The sequence below is a fragment of the Lissotriton vulgaris genome, chromosome 12 (genome assembly GCF_964263255.1).
Source record: "Lissotriton vulgaris chromosome 12, aLisVul1.2, whole genome shotgun sequence".
Taxonomy (NCBI): domain Eukaryota; kingdom Metazoa; phylum Chordata; class Amphibia; order Caudata; family Salamandridae; genus Lissotriton; species Lissotriton vulgaris.
Genome location: NC_141700.1, coordinates 57,680,167 through 57,704,760, shown reverse-complemented (window position 1 = coordinate 57,704,760; position 24,594 = coordinate 57,680,167). Strand labels below are relative to the sequence as shown.

The 24,594-nt window shown below is 46.6% G+C and overlaps 1 protein-coding gene across 5 annotated transcripts in view; it reads right to left on the bottom strand.

Annotated features, from left to right (window-relative positions):
• The window catches only part of STAP2 (signal transducing adaptor family member 2), a 285,839-nt gene that overhangs the window by 97,650 nt on the left and 163,595 nt on the right, over positions 1 to 24,594 (bottom strand). For all 5 annotated transcript variants that reach the window (XM_086947075.1, XM_086947078.1, XM_086947077.1 and 2 more), the window contains exon 10: positions 2,209 to 2,343. In XM_086947075.1, the coding sequence (XP_086803201.1) occupies positions 2,209 to 2,343 (135 nt within the window). The remainder of the gene's footprint in view (positions 1 to 2,208; positions 2,344 to 24,594) is intronic.

Below are 24,594 nucleotides of genomic sequence, written 5' to 3'. Positions count from 1 at the left end.
TTCTTCCCTAATAAAGATTCAAATTTAGTAGCGTTTTGCTTCTGCTGTACATTGCCAGTGTATGTACTATGAACAATCTTCTCTACAATACACTCTTGTTATCCGGTGTCTGTACACATCAAGAATCTAAAACATCCCTTTTAAAGCGGTAAAGCTCTTAACCGAATCCTGCATCACCAACAAATACAATTTCCAAATGCTCTTTGTTTTTACTGTGCATGGCTCTCTTTACCGAATCCTGCATCATCTACAATGCTAACAATCGGGAGTCCTGAATGACCAATTGTTTGATGACGTCTGGATGTCTCATACCATGTCCTTTGTTGGATGAACCTGGCTCTCCATTCACAATGTGTCATCAATAACAATTAGGATTCTGGAATATTCTATGTTTGATGGCACCTGGCTCTCCATACCCAGTGTGCCATCACCAACAACAAGGATTCTGGAATATCCTTTGTTTGAAGGCACCTGGCTCTCCATACCCAGTGTACCATCACCAACAACAAGGATTCTGGAATATCCTTGCACTGGCTCTCCATACCCAGTGTGTCAACACCAACAATGAGGATTCTGGTACGTCTATTTGGGTAATGGTTCTTGTCTCTCCATACCCAGTGCGTCAACACCAACAACGAGGATTCTCGAACGCCTCCTTGGTTAATGGTTCTTGTCTCTCCATACCCAGTGCGTCAACACCAACAGCGAGGATTCTGGAACGTCCCTTTGGTTAATGGTTCTTCTCTCTCCATACCCAGTGTGTCATCACCAACAACGAGGATTCTTGAACGTCCCTTTGGTTAATGATTCTTGTCTCTCAATACTCAATGCGTCAACACCAACAGCGAGGATTCTGGAACGTCCCTTTGGTTAAAGGATCTTGTCTCTCCATACCCAGTGCGTCAACACCAACAAGGAGAATTCTGGAACCTCCCCTTGGTTAATGGTTTTTGTCTATCCATACCCAGTGCGTCAACACCAACAACGAGGATTCTGGAACGTCCCCTTAGTTAATGGTTCTTGTCTCTCCATATCCAGTGTGTCAACACCAACAGATTCTGGAACGTCCCTTTGGTTAATGATTCTTGTCTCTCCATACTCAGTGCATCAACACCAACAACGTGGATTCTGGAACGTCCCTTTGGTTAATGGTTCTTGTCTCTCTATACTGAGTGTGTCAACACCAACAACGAGGATTCTGGAACGTCTCTTTGGTTAATGATTCTTTTCACTCCATACTCAGTGCGTCATCACCAACAACGTGGATTCTGGAACCTCCCTTTGGTCAATGGTTCTTGCCTCTCCATAGCCAGTGCGTCATCACCAACAACGAGGATTCTGAAACCTCCCTTTGGTTAATGGTTCTTGTCTCTCCATAGCCAGTGCGTCATCACCAACAACGAGGATTCTGGAACCTCCCGTTGGTTAATGGTTCTTGTCTCTCCATACCCAGAGCGTCATCACTAACAACGATGATTCTGAAACCTCCCTTTGGTTAATGGTTCTTGTCTCTCCATAGCCAGTGCGTCATCACCAACAACGAGTATTTTGGAACCTCCCTTTGGTTAATGGTTCTTGTCCCTCCATACCCAGTGCGTCATCACCAACAGCGAGGATTCTGACAGCTCCCTTTGGTTAATGGTTCTTGTCTCTCCATACTCAGTGCGTCATCACCAACAACGAGGATTCTGGAACCTCCCTTTGGTTAATGGTTCTTGTCTCTCCATACCCAGTGCGTCAACACCAACAGCAAGGATTCTGGAACCGATTCTACCCACCCGTGGGACTCCCACCATGACAATGGGGAAGATTCAAGCATGTGAATCTATAAATGATACAATACTGGAGAACTAGGCTAATATGGGCTGTTGTCTGATGCTGGTTGAATGTTCAGAACAGACCCTGCAGTTGTGCTGTGTGTGGCAATGGTGAGCTTAGAAGTATTCTGTTGACTTGCTGAATCTATCTGGGCCAGCTTGCAAAGCTGGACTAGATCAGGACTGGGTATTGTGTGCCTTTTCCTAGTGGGATTTTAGGTTACCTTTAGCTTATATTTTCTATAAGAAGTTGCTACCTCTTGATGTTTACAAGTGCATACAAAGAATTGCCTACTCTCCAGCTTATTATATCCTCCATTTCCAAATGTTACACAAAGCTATGCCAACATTATGCGAGCCACTACTGTGACAAATTCATTAACTGGCTTACCATCATCATTCATGTACAGCTGTTGATCTTCCTCTTCATCCTCATCCTCCTCATCCACCTCATCCTCCTCATTTGGTGGCGGGGCTGAAGGGAGCGGTGGTGGGTTCCGGCTACTGAATTGAGGTCTGGTGGTTCCTTATCAGACACAACAAAACAGATTAAACTGTGCCAATAAATAAAACAAAAGTAAAGGGTGTCAGCCAGGCCACCACACCAGGTAACTTAATTTATACAATTTTCGCATTAAAACATGAAGCCTCGCGTCTAATGGGGATAGTGACACTGCCCTGGTTTCTTGAGCATTTGGCAGCATCAACCTGAAGACACTGATCACCAGATTAAATGAAGCTGTAGTTATGTAGCTTTCAATCCAGTGGAAATTAACCGTTCACTTCAGAACGTAGAGTGGGAAGTTTCAAAGTGCTCAGATTTGTAAATTTATACTTTTTTGTGTTTCACAAAACAGAACTCAGTAGTGCTGGTAACACCTTGCAGCATATCATCATATTGGGTACCAAAGCACACAAATGGCCTAAATGTGTTGACATCCTCGAAGCCAACCAACCAACCAACCATACAAGAAGGACAAATCAAATAAGGACACTTCTTATAGTGTTACAAAGCTGGATAAATTCATTGTCCAAATATGGTTTCTTAAAAGACATTTGTATCCACTCAACCTAAAATCAGATATAAATGGAAGCATTTTAACATGGGGTCACAATATCAATGATTTGATCTGTGAGTTAACTTTATGCACCATGATTTCAATTGTTATAAGCATTTTGTTTACCTTTAATAAATATGTGTTTTTGAAAATCATATATCCTGGCATCATAAGACATATTACTTACTATCTGTACTGTTAATGTAGTATTCAGCTGAGAATGAATTAATTTTGCATTTTGAAATATCAGGTTCTAGTGAGCTGCTACCACAAAAGATATCTGCATCGTTCACTGTGTTTCCCCCCATCTATACTGGGTGGTACCCTATGATGTTACAAACTGAGAAGTCCACAGAGTTTGACCAAAGTATAAATAAAAGCTTCATCTGGGAACTGTGCCTGATTAAGAGAAGGGCAGTGGGTGGCACTTGATCATCCCTTGTTTCAGGCATCCCTAGTGCACTCGGCCACTCTAACCACCGCAGACCACCTTAAGACATCCTCCAGCAGCACCCACACCAGTGCTGCCCTGCTGTCCGCTGCCCCAACCCAGAGTCAAGTTGTCATTAGAGTAGCACCTGCTCCAGACCCCTCCCATACCTTGTACCTGTGCAGCTCATGTTCTCCCCACCACATTCAACAACCCTCCCTCATACCCACCCCCCATGACCAATGCTGTGCTTTTCAACTACATTTATACTTTACATTCATGAAGTCCAGCTCTGTAGAACGTCAAGCGATCACACTCCTAGCTATTTTCGTGCCTGAGTCAGGTAGGGCTCTCACTAATCGCAAACCCTTCCTCAGCCCAGTGCCCCTCAAGCACTGCCACCTTTCGACACACTTTCAGGCTGTGGGGAGCCCTCCGGTGTGCCCGGGTCCAGTTCTTTCAAACTGTCAACCATATTTCCCCATGCTCGCGCTAGGTCAATCAAGCTGTGCCCTCTCTAAGCAGCACACTAATTTCGATTCCCGCCCGTTTAACAAGTTTATCCCGCCATTTAGCCACTTTAGGACCTCAGCTGGCCTTCCAATGCATCGAAATTCCCAGTTTTGCAGGAATCATAGGCAGATCGGTGAATCTATTGGTCACCTTACATTTGGATCGGGTGCAGGAACCACCCCAGTAAGCATGAAATCGGGGACCAAGGAATTGCGCAATGAGCTATGTCATTAACACAATCTCTTACTTGTTCCCCAAACCCGGAGAGGGATAGACAGGCCCACACCATATGATACATCTCAGCCCCAAGCTCGCCACATCTAGGGCATGTCGCCCCGACAGTCTCGTAAAATATATTTATCTTAACGAGTGTAAAGTAGGTCCTATGGAGGAAATAAAATCAGTCCGGTGAACAAGTTACTTACCTTCGGTATCGCTTTTTCTGGTGGATAAGGTATCTGCCTGTGGATTCTTCAACTTTTGAATTATCCCAATGCACAGCATTCCCCTGAAACTTTTCTCCTCAGCTCTCCCACGTCATCAAGAGCATTACAATGGAACTACTCCACAGGCAACTCTGCGTGACATCATCTGAGCCATAAGAAGACCTCGTCGGCATGCTGATGTCAGTTCCACTAGTTTTTTCTGTGTCTTCGAGGCGAACGGGTGAACCGACAACATTTTCACAAGTATACATAGTATACAAACAGAACCAAACCCATAAAAACTTCAATATAGACATTTCCCAATGCCAACTATCTCATGATTCCAGCAATAAATCACATAATACACATTCATTACTTTTCGGTATAAGCAGACAGGCAACGAGGAGACGGGTGGGTCAGTGAGGAATCCACAGGCAGATACTGTCGCCCACCAGAAAACGCGTTACCGAAGGTAAGTAAGAACAAAAGTTACTTACCTGTAAACTGTGGTTCTCCAGTATTGGTGTCTTTCATAGATTCACATGCTTGAATATTCCCCGTCGTCGAAGTGGGAGTCCCACGGTACATAAATAGCAGTAATATATATGCATGTATACATGAGAAATATCATAAATAAAATATACATACATATAATGTAATAGAAATGTAAACTTGAAAAAAGTACCATAGAACAGAATAGGCCCATTGAAAAGCCCAAGGGAGAATTCACTTTAGTAACATATTAGAGTCATTATGTGTTGGTCCACATTCCAGCCAATCAGGCTGTAGCCTCCTCTAGAACCTTCTCCTCAGAAGCCCAAGTCCTCAGATTTTCGTAGCACAAGTAAGTATAAATGCTTGAGGAGAAGAGAGCCTCTGAGGGGAGGATGGGAGGGTCGCATGTGAATCTATGAAAGACACCAATACTGGAGAACCACAGTTTACAGGTAAGTAACTTTTGTTCTTCTCCAGTATTAGGGGTGTCTTTCATAGATTCACATGCTTGAATAAGAATAGAAAGCAGTAAATCATACATTAGTCATAAAGGAGTATACAAATTAAGTCCTGGCAAAACATATCACTTAATTAGCAATAAATACCAAAATCATGACAAAACCTTTATGACTGGAGGCGGGTAGCAAAAGAGGCTCACCTTTATCGGAAAAGATTCTGCAGCACCGCTTGACCTACTGCCGCATCCGCGGCATCTGTTGATTGCAGGCAGTAGTGCTTCGTAAAAGTATGGCTGCTAGAAAAGTAGCAGCTCTGCAGATGTGTCTCAGAGGTACCCCCGCAAAGAGGGCAGCAGAAGTCGACACAGCTCTCGTGGAATGAGCTCGAGCCGGAGCAGGAAGGGGCTTGCCAGCTCGTTGATGACAGTAGGATATGGCAGACGATATCCATCTGGTGATAGTCTGTTTGGTTACAGATTGTCCTTTGCACACTGGGCCATATGCTACAAATAATTGATCAGTCTTTCTAAATGTAGCTGTGCGTTGAATGTAAAATTTGAGGCAGCGCTTCACATCCAGAGTGTGCAAAGAGCGTTCCGCTGCAGATTGAGGTGCAGGGAAGAAAGTCTTAAGGACAATTGGTTCATTGAGATGGAAGTCACTGGGAACCTTAGGAATAAAACTGGGATTTGTCCTCAACGTAACAGCCTCGTTGGAGAACTGTAGAAACGGTGGCTGTATAGTAAAGGCATGGACTAGGTTTACCACCCCACTTGCTGCTTTTGCTTAGAAAATTCCATGAAGACAATTTCGCCCAGATCAGATGGGGTATCCAGGGAGAAAAAACATCTTGTATCCCAGTAGACAGGGGCGTCCGCCAGGGGTGTGTGCTTGCCCCCACTCTGTTCTCCCTCTATGTGAACGGAGTGGTGGAGCATCTTTTGCAACATCCTGCAGATGCCCCTACCCTGGCGGGCAGAAAAGTTCCAACGCTCCTGTTTGCGGACGACACCCTTCTGATATCTAAAACACCTGTGGGCATTCAGAAATTGCTCACAAGCTTTAAATCATTCTGTGACTCTAAGGGATTGGCAATAAATATAGGCAAGACTAAATTCCTTGTCCTTAACCCTCCCAAGAAATCCGTTACCCCTCCTGTCTTAGACTCTACTCCCCTTGAAAGAGTCAAAGAATTTGATTACCTAGGAATACGCCTCTGCGATTCCATGAGTTGGAAAGCACATCACCAAAAGGTATTCCTGATTCATAAAAGGGCCACAGGAGCCTTGCTCAAGGAACAGCGAGCCTCATCATTAAAACCAATCGGGGCATTGATAGATATCTACAGAGCGAGGGTTGTGAGCGCAGCTCTGTACGGGGCAGAACTATGGGGTTTACAGAGAGTTGACACTCTGGCCCACCTTGAAAATAATTTTCATAAAGATCTGATGAGGTTACCCCACAGCACCCCTACAATCCCACTTCTGTTAGACACAGGCACTCGTCCAATCTGCGAGCAAGCTAACTTACGACCTTTGCTTCTCTGGTCCCGGATATGGAATGTCCCCGAACTGTGCAGCTATGCCGAAGCCCAAAAAGATCTTTTGTCGCTTCCTGGTTGCAGTAAGGTACCCTGGTTCAGGGAAGTCAAACGCCTACTTTTTGAGCTAGGTTTGGGTGACGACTGGGTCAACAAAATTGCGCCTCCCAAACAGTTCCTGAAGGAGGTGTATTGGCTATGGGTAAACAATAAGAGAATACGTAATCCCAACCTTTGCAAATCTGTCGCCCAGTTTTTGTTAGTTAAGGAGTTCCCCTACAGGGAACCCTATCTGGACTTAATTCATAATTCTGGAGACAGATCTTTGTATTTTAAATTTAGGGTGGGTGTGCTCCCCCTAGGATTGTTTACCTCCACTTGGAAGCCTCCACTTCAAACGCTTCCGTATTGCCCGTTCTGTGTCTCAAGGGTCGAGTCTGTCGCCCACCTACTGTTTGAGTGTAAGGCCTACGCAGCACCTAGATTGAAATGGCTAAAGCCCTTGTGTAGGAGCCTGGGAACAAGATCACATTCAGAAGCCCTACGCATATTGTGCTCAGATGCCCGTCCGTTTTTTGCATGTTGTTTGGCAAAATTTCTAGGTTGGGCTTGGCGCATAAGAACCTCAAGGAAACTGCTGCTCCAGTAAAGTGCCCCTTGATGAACTGTATTTCATACGGGTGTACAAATGTCAATGATATTCTTATTTGCACATTTGCTCTTACTGTTTTTACTACCAGATATTAAGGTATTTTACATTATGTATCTAGTACTGTTTTTACTTGATGTTTTGTATTGCTTTCATGATATGTACTATATCGAAATAAAGCTATTACTTACTGTAAAGGCTTGCATGTCGCTGACGCGCCTGGATGAGGTCAGAGCAAGCAAAAGAGCCACTTTCCAAGTGAGGAATTTTAGACTGGAAGAATGGATGGGCTCGAATGGAAGCAAAAGTAGTTGAGACAAAACTAAGTTCAGTCGCCAAGAAGGTGGGGGCCGACGGATTGGTGGGAACATCCGAAAAAGGCCCTTGAAGAATTGTCTGATTATTCTGGAGGAGTACAAAGATGTTACGCCATCATTGCGAAAACGAGAAATTGCAGCTAGAAAAACCTTTAGAGTGGAGTGTGATAGTCCTGATCTTGCTAGTGACAAAAAGAACGGCAAGATTTGCTCTGGCTGAGCACACATGGGATCCAGGGTTTTAGTGTAACACCAAGCACAGAAACGCTTCCACTTCAACTGGTAAGTTTTGATGGTAGATGGAGCGCGAGCACTTGCTAGCACCGCCCTACAATCCTTGTCAATATTCATGTGTGCAAATTCATTGTACTCAGGTTCCAAGCATGAAGTTGAAGATATGCTGGGTCCGGATGGCATATTTGACCTTGCTGCATCGTGAGAAGATGTGGCAGAGGATGCAATTGTATCGGATTTGTCAGAGAGAACAGAAGAAGATCTGAAAACCAAGGACGTCTCAGCCATTTGGGTGCGATCAGGATTATCCGACACGGTTGGAACCTCATTCTGTGCAACAGACGAGGAATGAGCGGCAGTGGAGGGAATGTATAGATGAAGTCGTTCGACCAGTCTATTGAAAAGGCATTCCCGCTCGACTCCTTGTGTGGATGCCGGCTCGCAAACCGATGACACTTCTTGTTGAGAGCAGTTGCAAAGAGATCCAACTGTGGTCGGCCCCACTGTCGGAAGACGAAATCCAACGTTGGTTGGTTGATTTCCCATTTGTGGTTGTCCGAGAGGGCTCTGCTGAGCGAGTCCGCCAGAACATTGGCCACCTCTGGGACATGGACAGCTGTGAGATGTATTTGCTGTTGGATAGCCCAATCCCATATTTCCTGTGCCAGTTGTGACAGCACGAGAGACCTTGTGCCGCCCTGTTTGTTGATTTAGTGCATGCTGGTGGTGTTGTCCGTCCTCACCAGCAATGTTTGTCCCTGCACTACTCTCCGAAAGGACTTCAAGGCCAAGAAAATCGCCAGTAGTTCTAAGCGATTTATGTGCCAAGTGCGCTGAGACGCCGTCCATTTTCCTTTCACGGACATCCCATCGAGATGTGCCACCCAACCTTCCAGGGAAGCGTCTGTTGTCAGTGTAAGTGTTGGTGGTTCGTCTTTGAATGAACGACCTGTCGCTATGTTTGGAGGATGAGCCCACCACTCCAAAGCTTTTTGAATGCGGGGCGTTAGATGGATCTTGTCTTCGAACGACCCCGATACCTGCTTCCACTGCCTGTCTAGTTCCTCTTGTAGGACTCTCATGTGCAATCTGCAGTTGGGAATTAGCTGAATGCACGAAGAAGCCATGCCGAGGAATGATTTGAACATCCGGACAGAAACGTACCGTCTTGACTGCAGGAACTGTACTTTCTGTATCCTTCGGTCTTGTCTCTCCTGTGAAACGAACACTTGTCCCAGCCGAGAATCGAGCGAGGCTCCTAGAAAATCTCGCTGTTGAGATGGTTGAAAGTGTGACTTTAGGCAATTGATGGAGAAACCCAACGTTTCGAACAGGGATATGCAGACTTGAGTGTGCTGTTCCGTTAATGGAAAAGTCCTGGCCTTTATCAGGCAGTCGTCCAGATACGGATAGAACTGGATGCCCTGTAAATGCAGGTAGGCAGCCACCGGGGCTAGAATCTTGGTAAATACCCTCGGTGCTGATCGAAGGCCGAATGGCAGGACCTTGAATTGATAATGAAATTGGCCGACTGTAAAACGGAGATATTTCCTGTGTCTGGGATGAATAGGTACATGGAAATATGCATCTTGAAGGTCTATCGTTGAAAAGTACTCTCCTGGAATGAGGAAATTCAAGATTTGAAGTAGGGTTAGCATCTGAAAAGTCTTTGATGCGATGAACTTGTTTAGAGCTCTCAAATCTAAGATGGGGCGCCACTCTCCTGATTTTTTCCTTACTAGAAAGAAACTGGAGTAAAACCCCCTGCCACGTTGACCTTGCGGTACCAATTCTATGGCTCCTTTCCTGATCATAAGCTGCACCTGGGCCAACAGTTCCTTGAAATGGGGAGAAGGTGGACCCGAAGGTGGACGAGTGGGGGGAAATTTCGTGAATTCCAGGGTATGTCCTTTTAAAACAACGTCCAAGACCCATTGGTCGTTGGTAATGTGCGACCAATTGTAGAAGAACTTCGAGATTCGACCTCCAAGATGCACAGTCGTCTCACTGTTTTTTGTTGGTGTTCGCACCACCTCTGTAATTGGACTTACGCTGGTAAGGTCTGGAGGTGGATGAACGACCTTGGGACTGATAGGAGCCCCTTTGTCTGTTATCATTGTAATTGTATGCTCGATATTGGCCTGTTCCACGAAAAGTAGAGGTTCCTCCTCCTCTACCGCGTGCCCCACAAAATGGCCTTTTCCGATATTGTAGAGTTGTCAAGGACTTTGCTGTATCTGTGTCCTTCTTTATAAGTTCCAGCATCATCAACATGCTTACCGAATAAAGATTCACCGTCGTAAGGTAAATCTAAAACTCTGGACTGGACCTCTGGGCGGAAGGTGGTTGATTTTAGCCAGTCTTGACGGCGCAAGACTGCAGCACCCGCTAGTTGCCGGAAACCAGTGGAGGATATATCGATGGCACAGTTGATTATTTCTGCTGAAATCTTTTCTCCTTCGAGAATGATGGCCTGCGCTTCATCCCGGATGGAGTCGGGCATTTGAGTAATCAGACCAGCGATCTCAGACCACATTTGACGGTCGTAGCGACCTAGAATGGCTAAGGCGTTGGATGCTCTCACAGTTGTCGCTGCCATAGTGGTACATTTTTTGCCAATTGAGTCTAATTTACGGCCATCTTGATCAGGCGGAGATGTCAGAGGTATGGCCGGATTCCGAGATCTTTTTTGTGCCGCCAGAGTGATAACAGAATCTGCCTTAGGTTGCGAAACCAAACAGGCCGGAGAAGTAGGTGGTGCTTTATATTTTTTGTCCAATCTGGGCAGAACGGCTGGTATGGAATTAGGACGTTCCATCAACTTTAGACCTTCTTCCCATATGTGGTCTATGATAGGAATGGTATGCGTTTGCCGTTGATGTAAGTCCTTAAAATCATACAAAAAGCATTCAGTTTGTTGCGCCTCGATTGTTAAGTGGAACCTTTTCGCAGCACGAACCATAAGGTTATGGAAACTCGCGATATCCACTGGTGGCGAAGCTCTTGGTGATGCCGGTGGAGTAGAGGGTGTCTGTGCCCTATAATTGTCCCAATCCTGCATGTCATCATCAGTGTCGTTATCCCCAGTGTTATGAGGAGTTTGATTCTCATTATCAGTATCAGGGCAAGCACCCGAAGGAGACGTAGGCGCGACAGGCGCCGGAGCTTGAGGCCAAGGTGCTGGAGACTGAGGTCGAGGTGCTGGAGACAGAGGTCGAGGAGCTAGAGACTGAGGTTGTGGCGCTGGAGACTGAGACCGGTGCACTTGAGGTGCCGGAGAAGGAGGCAACGACGGTGGAAACCTACGATTGTAGTCGTCCAGCATATGTTGCAGGTTTTGCACCAATGACAGAGGAATTTGCGTAACCTGTTCGTAAGTAGTTGGTTGTGCCCTATCAATTGGAAAAAGTACATTCCCATCTTCGACGTTATTATCCACATCCTCATCCTCGTCACTGTACTCTTGACACTTAATGTGTAATTCAGAAGGACTGGATGCTGGTTCATAAGTTTGATCCATTTCAGAATCATTTCCGGATTCCTCTTCTCCAGATTGAAACAATTTTTCCGGAGGCTGAGATCCACTCCTTACTGGACTTATTTATTTATTTATTTATTTAATTTCTTGTATAGCGCAAGAATCGACCCCGGTCGGGGTATCTCCGCGCTTTGCTCGCTAAGATGGTGAAAAACAGGGACATTGCAGATGAGCTGAGGTTACAGTGGTGGAACTATAGTAGATTATTGCTCTGCAAACAAGTTGGTTTTTAGCCTTTTTCTAAATGATAAATGATTTGTGATCTGTCTGAGGCTAAGGGGCAAATTGTTCCACAAGGTCGGTCCCACTAAAGAGAGGGCTCGGCCGCCTTGTCTGGCCTTTTTGATAAGAGGGGGTTTTAGCAGAAGTTGATTGCTTGACCGCAGATCTCGGTCCGGTTTGTAAAGCTGTAGTCTTTGGGTTAAATAGTTGGGGCCGTTTCCAAACAGGCACTTATGGACAGTATAGCAGATCTTAAATTTGACATGTTGGCGTATAGGGAGCCAGTGAAGTTCTCTCAACAGGGGTCTGGAAGATGTTCTTGAGGGAGCATTCAGAATCAATCTGGCCGCCGTGTTCTGAACCACCTGTAGTCGATTGATGGCATCCTCGTTAGCTTGTATCAGGAGCCCGTTACAATAGTCTAATCGACTTATGACCAAGGTCTGCCCAAGGGTCTTTCTGTAGGTGTCGGGTAAGAGAGGGAAAACTCGTCTGAGCAGGCCAATAGTGCGGAAACAAGCTCCTGCAATCACGTTTGCGTGTTCTATTAGGGTTAGATTTTGATCCACTTTCACACCCAGATTTTTGACTGTCAGTTTTGGGGAGGGTACTGGTCCTAAGTCCAGAGGCCACCAGTCGGGAGACCAGAGTATGCTAGCTTTCCCAAAGAGCATCACCTCTGTCTTCCCGACATTACATTGGAGGTAGTTTGAAGCCATCCAATTTGAAACAGCCCTCATACCTTCCGCAAAGTTTTCCCTAACATTAGAATTAAGGGCATGGAAAGGGTAGAGGAGTTGAGTGTCGTCGGCGTAAGACACTGGTGTGAATCCATACTTCCTCACAATCTCAGCAAGGGGGGCCACATACACATTAAATAATGTGGGGCTTAGGCATGAGCCCTGTGGCACCCCCTTCGTGAGCGCCCTGGAGATGGAATGGTAGGGGCCCAGGCTGACAGATTGTGAGCGTCCGGAGAGGAAACTTTCCAACCATGCAAGGGCTTGACCTCCAATGCCCACTCCTTGCAGTCGGCTCAGCAGGATTTTATGGGACACAGTATCAAAAGCGGCTGACAGGTCTAACAGCACCAGAATCATTGAGCCTCCTCTATCCTGTGACATTTTGATGTTATCGGTCACGGAGAGGAGTGCTGATTCGGTGCTGTAGTTGGGCCTGAACCCAGATTGAGATTGGTCCAGGCCCCCTGTCGCCTCTATGAAACTGGAAATCTGGGTGTTAACAAATTTCTCTGCCAACTTGCTCAGGAGGGGCAGAAGAGAGATGGGGCGGAGGTTGGAGAGTTCCGTCCAAGGAGAGGTGGTATTTTTGCGTATCGGATTCACTACTGCCTCTTTCCACTGCTGGGGAAGTTTACCTTCTTTAAAGGAGAGGTTGAGGATTTTTTGAATGATTGGGCATAATGTTCTGCTCAGGTTGTTTGTCAGTCTGGCAGGGAGAAGATCATGAGGGGAGCCAGATTTCATGTTGCTCAGTAGTGATAAAATATCACTCTCCGTGGCTTCTGGGATGTCATTGAAGGTCTCTGTGGGGGTTTTTTGGCATAAGATACTATGATCTTCCGAGTTATTGGGGTGTTTGGCCAGGATTTTATTGTAGATAGTGTCGATCTTATCCTCGAAAAATTGAGAAATGTTATTACACAACTCTTGAGAGAAAGTGTCGGGGCTTTCGCAAGCCGAGGGATTGGTAAAGGTTTTAAGGATTTTATATAATTCTCTAGTTGAGTTGCTGGCTTCATCAAGCTGAGATAGTAAACAGGTTTTTCTTGCCTTTTTAATGTTTTTATAGTAGGTAGATATTGCCTGCAGATAAAGTTCCTTACTGGCGAGAGAATGATTCTTTCTCCATTGTTTTTCCAGCTTTCTGCATTTTTGTTTCTCTATTTTTAGGGTTTCGGTGTACCATGTTTCTTTTTTGGTAGTCGAGGATTGTTTGACTATCTTTTGTGGGGCTAAAGAGTTTATGGTATCCAGAAGGGTATTATTTAGCTTGGATAGAGCCGATTCTGTGTTATCAGAGTCAGAAATAGTGGGCTCTCTCCAGACTTGCTCAAAAGAGTCCGGGGTGATTTTATGCCATGATCTCCGTTTAATGCTCAAAGTAGTAGGGTGATCAGAGGGTTTAGCTAGTTGTAAAAAGGAGAATTCCAGCATACTATGATCGGACCAGTTAATGGATTTGGGGGGGTGGCAATGTATTGAGGGATGGTTGGTAAATATTAAATCCAGAGTGTGGCCTTTCCTGTGGGTGGGGCCGCAGTTTCTTAAATGGAGACCTAGAAGAGCAAGGTCGGCTAGAAGGAGTTTGGTATCAGAGTCTTCAGCTACGTCTGCATGAAAATTAAAATCTCCAAGTAAGATAAAATTTTCTTTTGCTCTCATATGTGGGGCTAGTATTTCGGTTAAGGCTAGTGAGAAGCCAGCATTGGGGCCCGGGGGCCGGTATACTAGAGCACCTCTCCAGTGGTCCTTAGTTCTGGTGTTAATTTTAAAAATCATAATTTCCATAGTAGGCAAAATTGTTTGTTCTAACATTGTAATATGGAGCTTTTCTTTAGAAATAATGGCGTTTCCGCCACCAGTTTTTACTGGGCGGTCCTGTCTTAAAATTTTATATCCCTGAGGGATACCCAGAGTTATGGAAGGAACAGTATGGGGCTTCAGCCAAGTTTCCGTAAGGAAACATACTTCTGGTTTGAGGCTCTGGATAGTGTCCCAGATCTCGACATGGTGCCGGGGAAGTGACCGAACATTTAAAAGAAAGCTTTTCCAGCCTTTCGTTTCAGTGTTAGTATTAGAAGCCCTTATGAGACCAGTAATGATGGAATCGGAAGTGGCTTGTAATCTGCATTGAAGACAGGAGAATGGGCCTTCAGGAAATGGCCAGTTGTCACAAGCACACCTTGGTTGTCCCTGAGGTCGGAGAGCTAGTAGGGATTGTGGGGTGTACATGAGGCGTGTGTCCTTTGAAGAGGCCATGGTGAATAATAGAAAATAAAATAGTAGGGCAGAGTGAGTGGCCCCTGGCCCTGTCCTGTCGCGGACGGGCGCAGACAGGCTTCTCTCTGGCGCGTCTCAGGCGCTTCGCTGCGCGCGACCGCTGCGCGCTCTCTGCGACGAGGGGGCTAAATACCCCTCAGCGTGCAGCAACTAGAGCGCTAACCGCTCGCTGTAGGCGGAAGTGACCTGGCTCTGCCTGACCCGCCCTCCGCTCAACGGCACTGGTTGCCGAGTCGGACCGGGGCGGGCAGGAAGGATGATCGAGCACAGGCTGGCTTAGGTGGTGAGTTATGTTAGTTTGACCTGCAAATGTTGCCCTGAGGCGTGTAGCGCTATTATAAAACAATAGACTACAAGGGCTCCAAGCGTTATTAAAAATCGGCGCTATTAAATCAGCTATTACATCAGCAAATTCAATTTAAGATCAGTTTAAAACATTCATTGGCAAGGTCGGTCAGTTATTCATCACCTGAGGCGTCAGCGGGTTGGGGAGACACTGCCACCGTCCTCCCTACCACAATTCGCCGCCTGCTCCTCGCTGCCTAAATACCCCTCAGCGTGCAGCAACTAGAGCGCTAACCGCACGCTGTAGGCGGAAGTGACCTAGCTCTGCCTGACCCGCCCTCCGCTCAACGGCACTGGTTGCCGAGTCGGACCGGGGCGGGCAGGACGGATGATCGAGCACAGGCTGGCTTAGGTGGTGAGTTATGTTAGTTTGTCCTGCAAATGTTGCCCTGAGGCGTGTAGCGCTATTATAAAACAATAGACTACAAGGGCTCCAAGCGTTATTAAAAATCGGCGCTATTAAATCAGCTATTACATCAGCAAATTCAATTTAAGATCAGTTTAAAACATTCATTGGCAAGGTCGGTCAGTTATTCATCACCTGAGGCGTCAGCGGGTCGGGGAGACACTGCCACCGTCCTCCCTACCGCTGAACTGAATGAATAACTGAATGAGTGGTACAGTCTTGAGAGACAAGGCAGTAACCACTTTGAAGGTGGTAGTAGTCTGTAGGGGTTGGTGCGTCGTCAACGAGCCCGTCGACGAGATTTCCAAAGTCTTAGCACCACCCGGTTGTTCTTGCGTCGTCGCCGCAGAAACCGGCGTATGAATTAGCAGCTTACTCTTGGTCGACGAAGATTTTTTGGTCGTTGATGAGGTCGTTGACGAGGTTGCATTCTTCGCCGTCGACGATAAAGCTTTCGACGATGAGAAAGTAGCCGTCGACGGACCAGTCGCCGACGGGGTGGTCACCGTCGGCGAAGATGTTATCGTCGACGAGGCAGTCATCGACGAGGAAGATCCGGTCGTCGGAGCAGGCGTCGACGACGATGGCTTGTTCTTCGTCGACGGAGGAACCGTCGACGGAAGGCGCGTCGACGATGATTTCTTCGTCGACGGTTTGATCGTCGACGAGATCTTAATAATAGACGAGATGGGTCTCACCTCTTGGCTGCTCGTCGACGAGATGGTCGTCGTCGTTGCAGAGCTGGTTGACAGGGAAGAAGTGGTCGTCGACGTTGAAACTGCCAAAACTGACTTTGTAGTCGCTGAAGACGTCGACGGACGCGTTGACGAGCCAGTGCCCGTTTTTGAAGAGGAGGGCATAGTCTTGGGTCTACACGCCAGAGAGCCAGGTCCCGTAGGCGCGCCCTGAAGCAAGTCTTGTGGGGAGACATCCTTGAAAGAACCCAACATTTTACTCTTTTTAAGAAAAGGAGAGGGAACTTCAGTCTCAGACCCACGCTTCTGAGAGGATTTTGAAAATCCAGATGACATACTCTCAGCATCAGAAACCACATTCTCAGATGTTTTCAACTTCTGTAGCCACAGAAGGGGACGGGCCTCTCTATCCCTCAAAGTTTTAGGGGGAAAAGTGCGACAGAACTTGCAGGTAGAGGCAATATGGTCCGGGTAAAGACAGTAAATGCACTTACTGTGAGGGTCCTCATGAAAAAGGCGCAATTTACCACAGGATGGACAAGCCTTGAACAAAGTTTTCTTAGTAGAAGACATTTCTGAAGAAAAAACTGCTAGAAACTGGAAAAAACTGAGCAGAGCTCAGGGAGACTCCCTTCACACGACGTGCGGTAGAAAATCTGAGGACTTGGGCTTCTGAGGAGAAGGTTCTAGAGGAGGCTACAGCCTGATTGGCTGGAATGTGGACCAACACATAATGACTCTAATATGTTACTAAAGTGAATTCTCCCTTGGGCTTTTCAATGGGCCTATTCTGTTCTATGGTACTTTTTTCAAGTTTACATTTCTATTGCATTATATGTATGTATATTTTATTTATGATATTTCTCATGTATACATGCATATATATTACTGCTATTTATGTACTGTGGGACTCCCACTTCGACGACGGGGAATATTCAAGCATGTGAATCTATGAAAGACACCCCTAATACTGGAGAACTTGTTGTTCTGATGAATACACCTGCCAGTGGATTCCTCACCTTTTGAATTGAATTCCCAACCAGTGCCGCACTCGGAGGAGGGTGCCTGACAGCCTATACCTAAAAATCCTGTAATACAGAACAAGCAAAATGGACATACCTCCTCACTTCCGAATCCAAACATTAGTGCTTTGCAAATGTGTGGAGGGAGGCCTGAGTTGCCTCTTTGCAGATGTCTACCACAGGGACATCTCTAGCCAAAGCCAAAGAAGAAGTCTTAGCTCTAGTAGAATGAGCACAAATACCTTCAGGAGGCTCCTTTTTGGCCAAGGCATAGCAGATCCTAATGCACAGGATTAATCACCTGGACAGCATTCTTTTGTGGACAGCCTTGCCCTTCATCTTGCCCACATATCCTAAAAAGAGTTGATCATCCAGCCTGAAGTAGGCAGGAAAGCAGCAGAAAAGCAGCTCTGGTCCTAAAAACCATCATATCCATATGGAGAGACGTAAAAGGAGGCTTGTAACTAAGAGCCTGCAATTCACTCACTCTCCTAGCCCATGTGATTGCGACCAAAAATATAGTTTTAAATGCTAGAAACCTTAAAGGACAACTATGAAAAGGTTCAAAGGGTGAACCCATCAAAAACGTAAGAACTAGATTCAAATCCCACTAATGCATGATAAAGGGAGTTGGAGGAAACCTATTAATGAGACCCTTAATGAATCTCATAACTATGGGAGACTTGAACAAGAAGAGTTGATCTGGTAAACAGAGAAAAACCGACAAGGCAGATAAGTGGTCCTTAACAGTTGCTACTGCACAACCCTGTTGGGCAGAGGAAAGAGAAAAACTCAGAACATCAGATAAATGGCCCTTCAAGGGGTCAACAGATTTCTCTCCACACCATTTCACAAATCTTGCCCACCTACCAGAATAAACAGATTTGGTGGAGTGTCTTCTAGCTGATAAAATAATGTCCAAAACATCTGGTGGGAGAGAGAAAGAACTCTGGTTGCCCAGTTCAATCTCCAGGCATGAAGGTGCTGGCCCTGGAGGTGTGGGTGTAAAACCTGTCCCTGCAATTGCAGGTCTCCCCTTAGAGGGAGATGAAGCAGAGGGTGCAACGGCAGGTAAAGGAGATCTGTGTACCCCACCCATCAGGGCCAATCCAGGGTGATCAATATGACTTGGGCCCGGTCTTGGTGAATCTTCATTATAACTTGAGGAATCAAGGGTATGGGGAAAACGCATAAAGAAGCTGAGAGCCCCAATCTAACTAAAAGGCGTACCCCAACGCTCCCTGCATCGGATACTGGAGACTGCAGAATGATGGGCAGTCCTCGTTCGCGTGAGTGGCAAATAGGCCCAACTAAGGAAACCCCCACATCCTGAAAATGTGAAGAACCACCTCTGAATGGAGACGCCACCCGTGATCAGCCAAATATCACTGTCCGCATGCACATTCAGCACACTTGCCAGATGATTTGCGATTACGCAAATCGGATGGTCCTGAGCCCAGGACAAGAGTTGCAGAGCCTCTCTGCAGAGAAGATACAACCCTACTTCTTCCTGTTTTTTGATGTACCACATCGCGGTAGTATTGTCCGGTAAGACCAGAACCGACTGACCACGAAGGGAAGGAAGGCCTTGAGAGCCAAAAGTCTCGCTCGTAAATCCAGCAGATTGATGTAAAACAATCTTTCCTCTCGAGACCAAAGAACTTTGACCTCCAGATCCCCAGATTTGCTGCCCACCTTAGAGTGGAAGCATCCGTTATCACTGTGGCTACCAGTGAAGGAGGGTGAAATGGCTTTCCTTTAGACAGGTTGCCTGGAACACTCCACCGTAGCAGATCCGCTGCAGTGTCTGGAGATTCTGACCACCTTCTTGAGATTTCTGCTCAGTGTGTTGAAACCACTGCATGCGGAGGCACCACTGGAGAGCCCTCATACGTCAGCGTGTATGATGGATCAACAGTATGCAGGAAGTAAACAGACCGAGCAGGTGTAAGACCTTCAGGACTGGAACAGCCGCTCCATTCTGAAAAAGTGGAATCATAGCCTGGATGTCTTGAATCCTCTGTGGAGGTGGAAAGGCACGACTCACGGTAGTGTCCAGTACTGCTCTTATAAACAGGTGAGATTTGGGCACATTTAACAAAAAACCCAACCTGAACAACAACTGTGTTGTTACCTGCAAATGATGGAGCACCATCTCTGGTGACAGTCATCGAGATAGGGAAAAACAGGAATCCCTGACCTTCTGAGATGTGTTGCCACCACCGCCATCCCCTTTGTGAAGACCCGAGGTGTGGAAGTATTGCAGAATGGAAGGACTGCAAACTAGTAATGTTGAGACCCCACCATAAAATGGAGATACTTCTGATGCAACTTCAGGTTGGTAATGTGAAAATATGCATCCTGTAAATTGATTGACATCAACCAGACTTCCTTCTCCAGCGCAAGAAGAATCTGAGCCAGGGTCAACATTTTGAACTTCTGTTTGAGGTCAAATTTCAAAACCCTAAGGTTGACAATCGGCCGCAAATGACCATCCTATTTGGGAATCCGGAAGAACCGGAGTAGCACCCTTGACCCTTTTCCTGCTCTGGAACCATCTTGATTGCACACTTTTGAAGTAATAACATCACTTCCTGCTGAAGAAGCAGAAGGTGCTCTTCCAAGCAAAGGCCCTGATGGGGAGGGAAAGGAGGGGGAAACTCCTGGAACGATAGGGCATACCCATTTACTATAATATTTACCAACCAGAGGTCTGAAGTACCCGACCTCCAAAGAGGCAGCAAATAAGCCACCCGTCCTCCCACAAGAGCTGCATGCTCTAACATGTTGAAGCTGGAGCTGCTTTCCTGCAACAATGGTTGGAGAGGGGGAAGAGGAGGAGATGGAAGAGGAGGAGACTTGCTGTCGGACAGAACCCCGGAGACCTCTGCCCTTTTTCCTGTAGGACCTGTACATGGGATTTGCCTGCTGCTGCTGTGGTTGTTGTCTGCCATGAAAGGACAAGTTTTTCGCAAAGCCACACAACTTCTGGAACTGTATGAAACTCCTGGGCTGAGTCTGGAGCCCTAAAGACCTTGCTGTAGCCTTGCTATCCTTAAAGCACTGCAGCGCAGAATCCACTCTGGTCCCAATCAAGCAGGACCCATCAAAAGTTAAGTCCAACAATGTAACTTGAACATCTGGCAAGAATCCTGAACCTCACAACCAGGCAGGCCTTCTTGTCACCACAGATGATCCGGATTAGTCTGGCCTCAGAGTCCGCCGTGTCCAGCCCAGATTGGATTACCTGGCGGACAGCAGCCTGGGCATACGACAATAGTTCTGAAACTGAACCTCCGTGGGCAACTTCGGTACAACCTCCCTGGTTGAGTCCATGAAGGCATGGATGTAACGACCCAAGAGACATGTGGCATTTGTGGATTTTAGGGTCATACTCCCCAATTAGAAAAAGTTCTTAGCCAACTGTTCCATACGTTTTGACTCTCCATCAGCAGGGGTAGATGGAAAAGACCCTGCTGACAGCTTGGTAGAACAAGAAGCCTGGACCACCAAGCTTTCTGGTGAAGGATGTGAGGACAGTAATGCTGGATCCCCAGAAGCCACCTTGTATCTCTTAGCCACTGTTCTGGAAACAGCAGGGGGGGGGACATTAGTTTCTGCCAAATATCCAAAATGGGCTCTGTTAACTCCACATTGAAGGACAGCAATAGTTCTGACGCATAAATTGACGAATGAAGAACCTCTGTAAGAATGTTGAATTTCGACTCTGCTGTGGGAAGAGGTAACTCTAAAAGGTCCGCATCCTTTTGAATCGCAGCATGGTATGTAATCACCTGAGGAGGCGGAAGGCCATTAGTTGATGTCAACGTCCACTCAGGGGAAGTGTCCAGGCCACTAGCCTCTTGCAAACCCTCAAAATCAGGGTCAGGAACCAGCATATCTCCTTCTTCAGGCCCTCCATGCTCATCTTGATACTCCTCTTTCTTCAACAGCCTTGGAGCCTCTCTCCAAGAGCTCATCTTCGGAATCGGCATCGAAGGCACCGGACACGGCATCAGTGGCTTTGGAACCGACATCGATGGAGGGTCCACAGGAACACAGGTCGAATTCAGCTGAGGTCGAACCAGAGCCGGTTCCAATCCAGACGGTGCCGGAGAAGAACAATCCAATTGAACTTGACTCTCTAGAGACTGCAACAGCATCTATAACCTTGGCGCGGAAGAGGTCAACTCCATGGAGCCATTGGCATAAAAGGCATGAGTGGTGCCTGGGGAAAATGAGGAGGAAATACGCCAAGAGAATAGGATAATGGTCCCATGGGGTCAGCAGGCACACCAGTAGGATTTGCAGCCTTTGCAAACATGGTGAACATAGCATTTAAAAAATACGATGGATCCGATCCCGGGATTGGGAATGCAGTATACGTCGGATCCGGAACAGGCTCCGGAGCCGTTCGTGGAGGCACCAAGTTTGGCTCCAGCTGTGGGGTGGAGTAGCCAACCTCTGCATCCAAGGAGGCGTAACATTCTTCAGAGCCTAAGGAGGCACAGCTCAGAGACTGAGCCAGACTCACTCCTGGTAAAGGAGTCGGAGATATCTCATCCCTGCGATGACATTTAGGACTCTGAGACAACAACTTCAGAGTCGCATCCTTCAAAGAACGACGCAGAGAACCATGGCGCCGCTTCTTCTTCTATTTCTTGGATGACCTCGAAGTCTGAGACATCGGTGACTTCGATCTGGTCCGAAACCTACTGCGGCCTCTCTTCTGCTTCTTGGCTTTAACAATGAACAACTTGGCCTCCCTTTCCTTCAGAGCCTTTGGATTAATCCGCTTGCACAAACTACATGTCCTGATTTTGTGAACAGGGGACAGGCAACACAAACAATCCTCCTGAGGGTCAGTGATGGACGTCTGGCGCCCACACGCTCTGCACGGCTTGAATCTTGACTTTCTTGGAGTAGTCATCTTCAACAGCTACATAGTTGTGGCGGTAGTAAGCAACTCCCAGAAATGGAGAGCCTGGGGAAAAAAAAGTTATGCGTCGACGGCGCAGAAAAAAAGGAACTAACGTCAGCACGCTGACGAGGTCTTCTTATGGCTCCGATGACGTCACATGGAGTTGTGTGTGGAGTAGTTCCATTGTGCCATCCTCGTCGACGTGGGAGAGGCGAGGAGAAAAGTTTCCATGGAATGCTGCGCATAGGGATAATTCAAAAGGTGAGGAATCCACAGGCTGATGTATCTATCAGAAAAAATCTATTTATCTTATCGGTCGTAAGATAGGCTCTATGGAGGAAATAAAAGCAGTCCGGTAAAATCTATTTATCTTACTGGGTGTAAGGTAGGCTCTAAGGAGGAAATATAGGTTAATTAAATTAAACCTGGCATTCCTAGACACTTTTGAACATGTTCCAGACTGTTCGCCCAGTCTGCCTCCGGTATCTGGGCTTCCAAATCCTCTTTCTATTTCCCACAAAGTTCCGCTAGGGGGTAACGATATTCGCTCTGAAAGCACGATAGAGACATGTAACCGCCCTATGATGCCCAGTGGAGGAACAAATAAGCTGGCAGCTCTTATGCCTAGGGGGCTCAGCCATCCTGGCCCCCCAGTGTTTTTTAACCGTCTCTATTACTACCCTATGTAACCGAAACTGTCCCCTCTGAAGTTCAAACTCCAGGCACAGATCCTCAAAGCGAGACCAAAGGTTGTCCACTTAGTACCTGCATTTCACTTCCCCATGCCATTAGCCCCATACACTGCAAAGGTAAGTCAAGAGACTATGGGCATCAAGTGTGGTTTTTTATGTAAGCATCATAGCCAACAATGTTGCATTACCAGTAGCTCCCTTGAACCATCTTGGAGAAGCAAGCGGGGTTTAAAAGGATCTGAAACAATTCCAGGGACTCACGGACCGAGCGGGCCTCTAACCCCTCAGAGTTCCGTCGGCTATGCATTTACTAGGTAAACCACTGCAGTTGCACTGCCAGATAATAAGAATCCAAGTCTGATGCCGCTAGTCCTCCCTCCATCACGGGCACTGCAATTTAGCCATTGCTACCTGACACCTGCCAGCCCCCCACAGAAGCTCAATCATCATTCAAGGCCCGAAACATGCAGCGAGGGACAATCATCCGCAAAGTTGAGAAAAAATAAAGCAGCTGGGGAAGGGCCATCGTCTTAGCAAGGGGAACCCGTCCAGCCATAGACAGCGGCAACAATTTCCAAAAGTCTACACTCGAACGCAGAGCCTGGACAGTGGCTCCCAAGTTACCTTCCAAGAGATCCCAGGGGTCATAGTAGTAGATCTTGATCCCCAAATTCTGCAGGCAAGCTGTCTCTCACCGCAGTCCCCTCAGGTTTTGCGGTTGACACAAATCTCTGTCAACAGGGAACAGGTTAGACTTCTGCCAATTAATTACAGACCTTTGAACAGTTTTGGACATTGGATAGGCCTATACACAGTGCCATTTCCAGTGGTTAGAAATCTATGTGTGTTATTCCCAGCTTCCTTATTGTAAGACCCACAAGCTCACTTGAAAGCCCTCAAAATAATAGTTCCTTATCTAAGTAAAAGATATAAGCCCTCATTACAAGGTCCTTGTAAAGAACTGATAGAGTAAATACAGCGTCCAGAATTACAACTACTACAAATTTTGATTATTACCACACGTGGTATTAACACACCATTGTGAGTTCTCACACTTGGAATGACGAATATTCGTGGGAATTTGCATTTGTGTACTTTTTACCTAGTCCTGCACCACTAACAATCACCAACAATAGGCATTCTAGGACGTTGCTTTGCTTGATGATGTTTCCACAGGTTTTGCGATGTAATGTGGCATCACCCACCAGTTGGCCTTTATTGCAAATACTCCAAACACCAGAATGAAGTGCCCAGAGGTCTGGCTTGGATTCCATGACAAAGGTTTATCTGATCAGTTTTGAAGTACCCAAATTAAACCAAACATTTAAGGTGCACGTCCATAGAGAGCTATAGGAACCACATGTGCACAAGCATGACTTTTGCATTGCTCAAATCTTGACCATCCGCGACTACATCTGCATCAACACAACGTAAGCACAGCCCAAATCCCACCTACCCTGGACCACAATTGCACAAATCCTACCTACCCTTCACCACATATGCACAAATATGACTCAAGGATCGCAAATCCTACTCGCCCAGGACTATACAGCAGCGTACAAAACTCAAATATCGCACCCCCAGACTACATATGTATAAATACAGTTCAAGCGTAGCCCAATTCCCTCTTACAGTGGACCACATCTGCTCAAACTCGACTCGAGTGTTGCCAAATCCTTTCCACCCTCAACCACAAATGCATGAACATGACTCAAGCATCACCCAAGTCCTCCTCGACCTGGACCACTTCTGCAGAAACAGGACTCTGGAATCGCCCAAACCCTACACACCTGA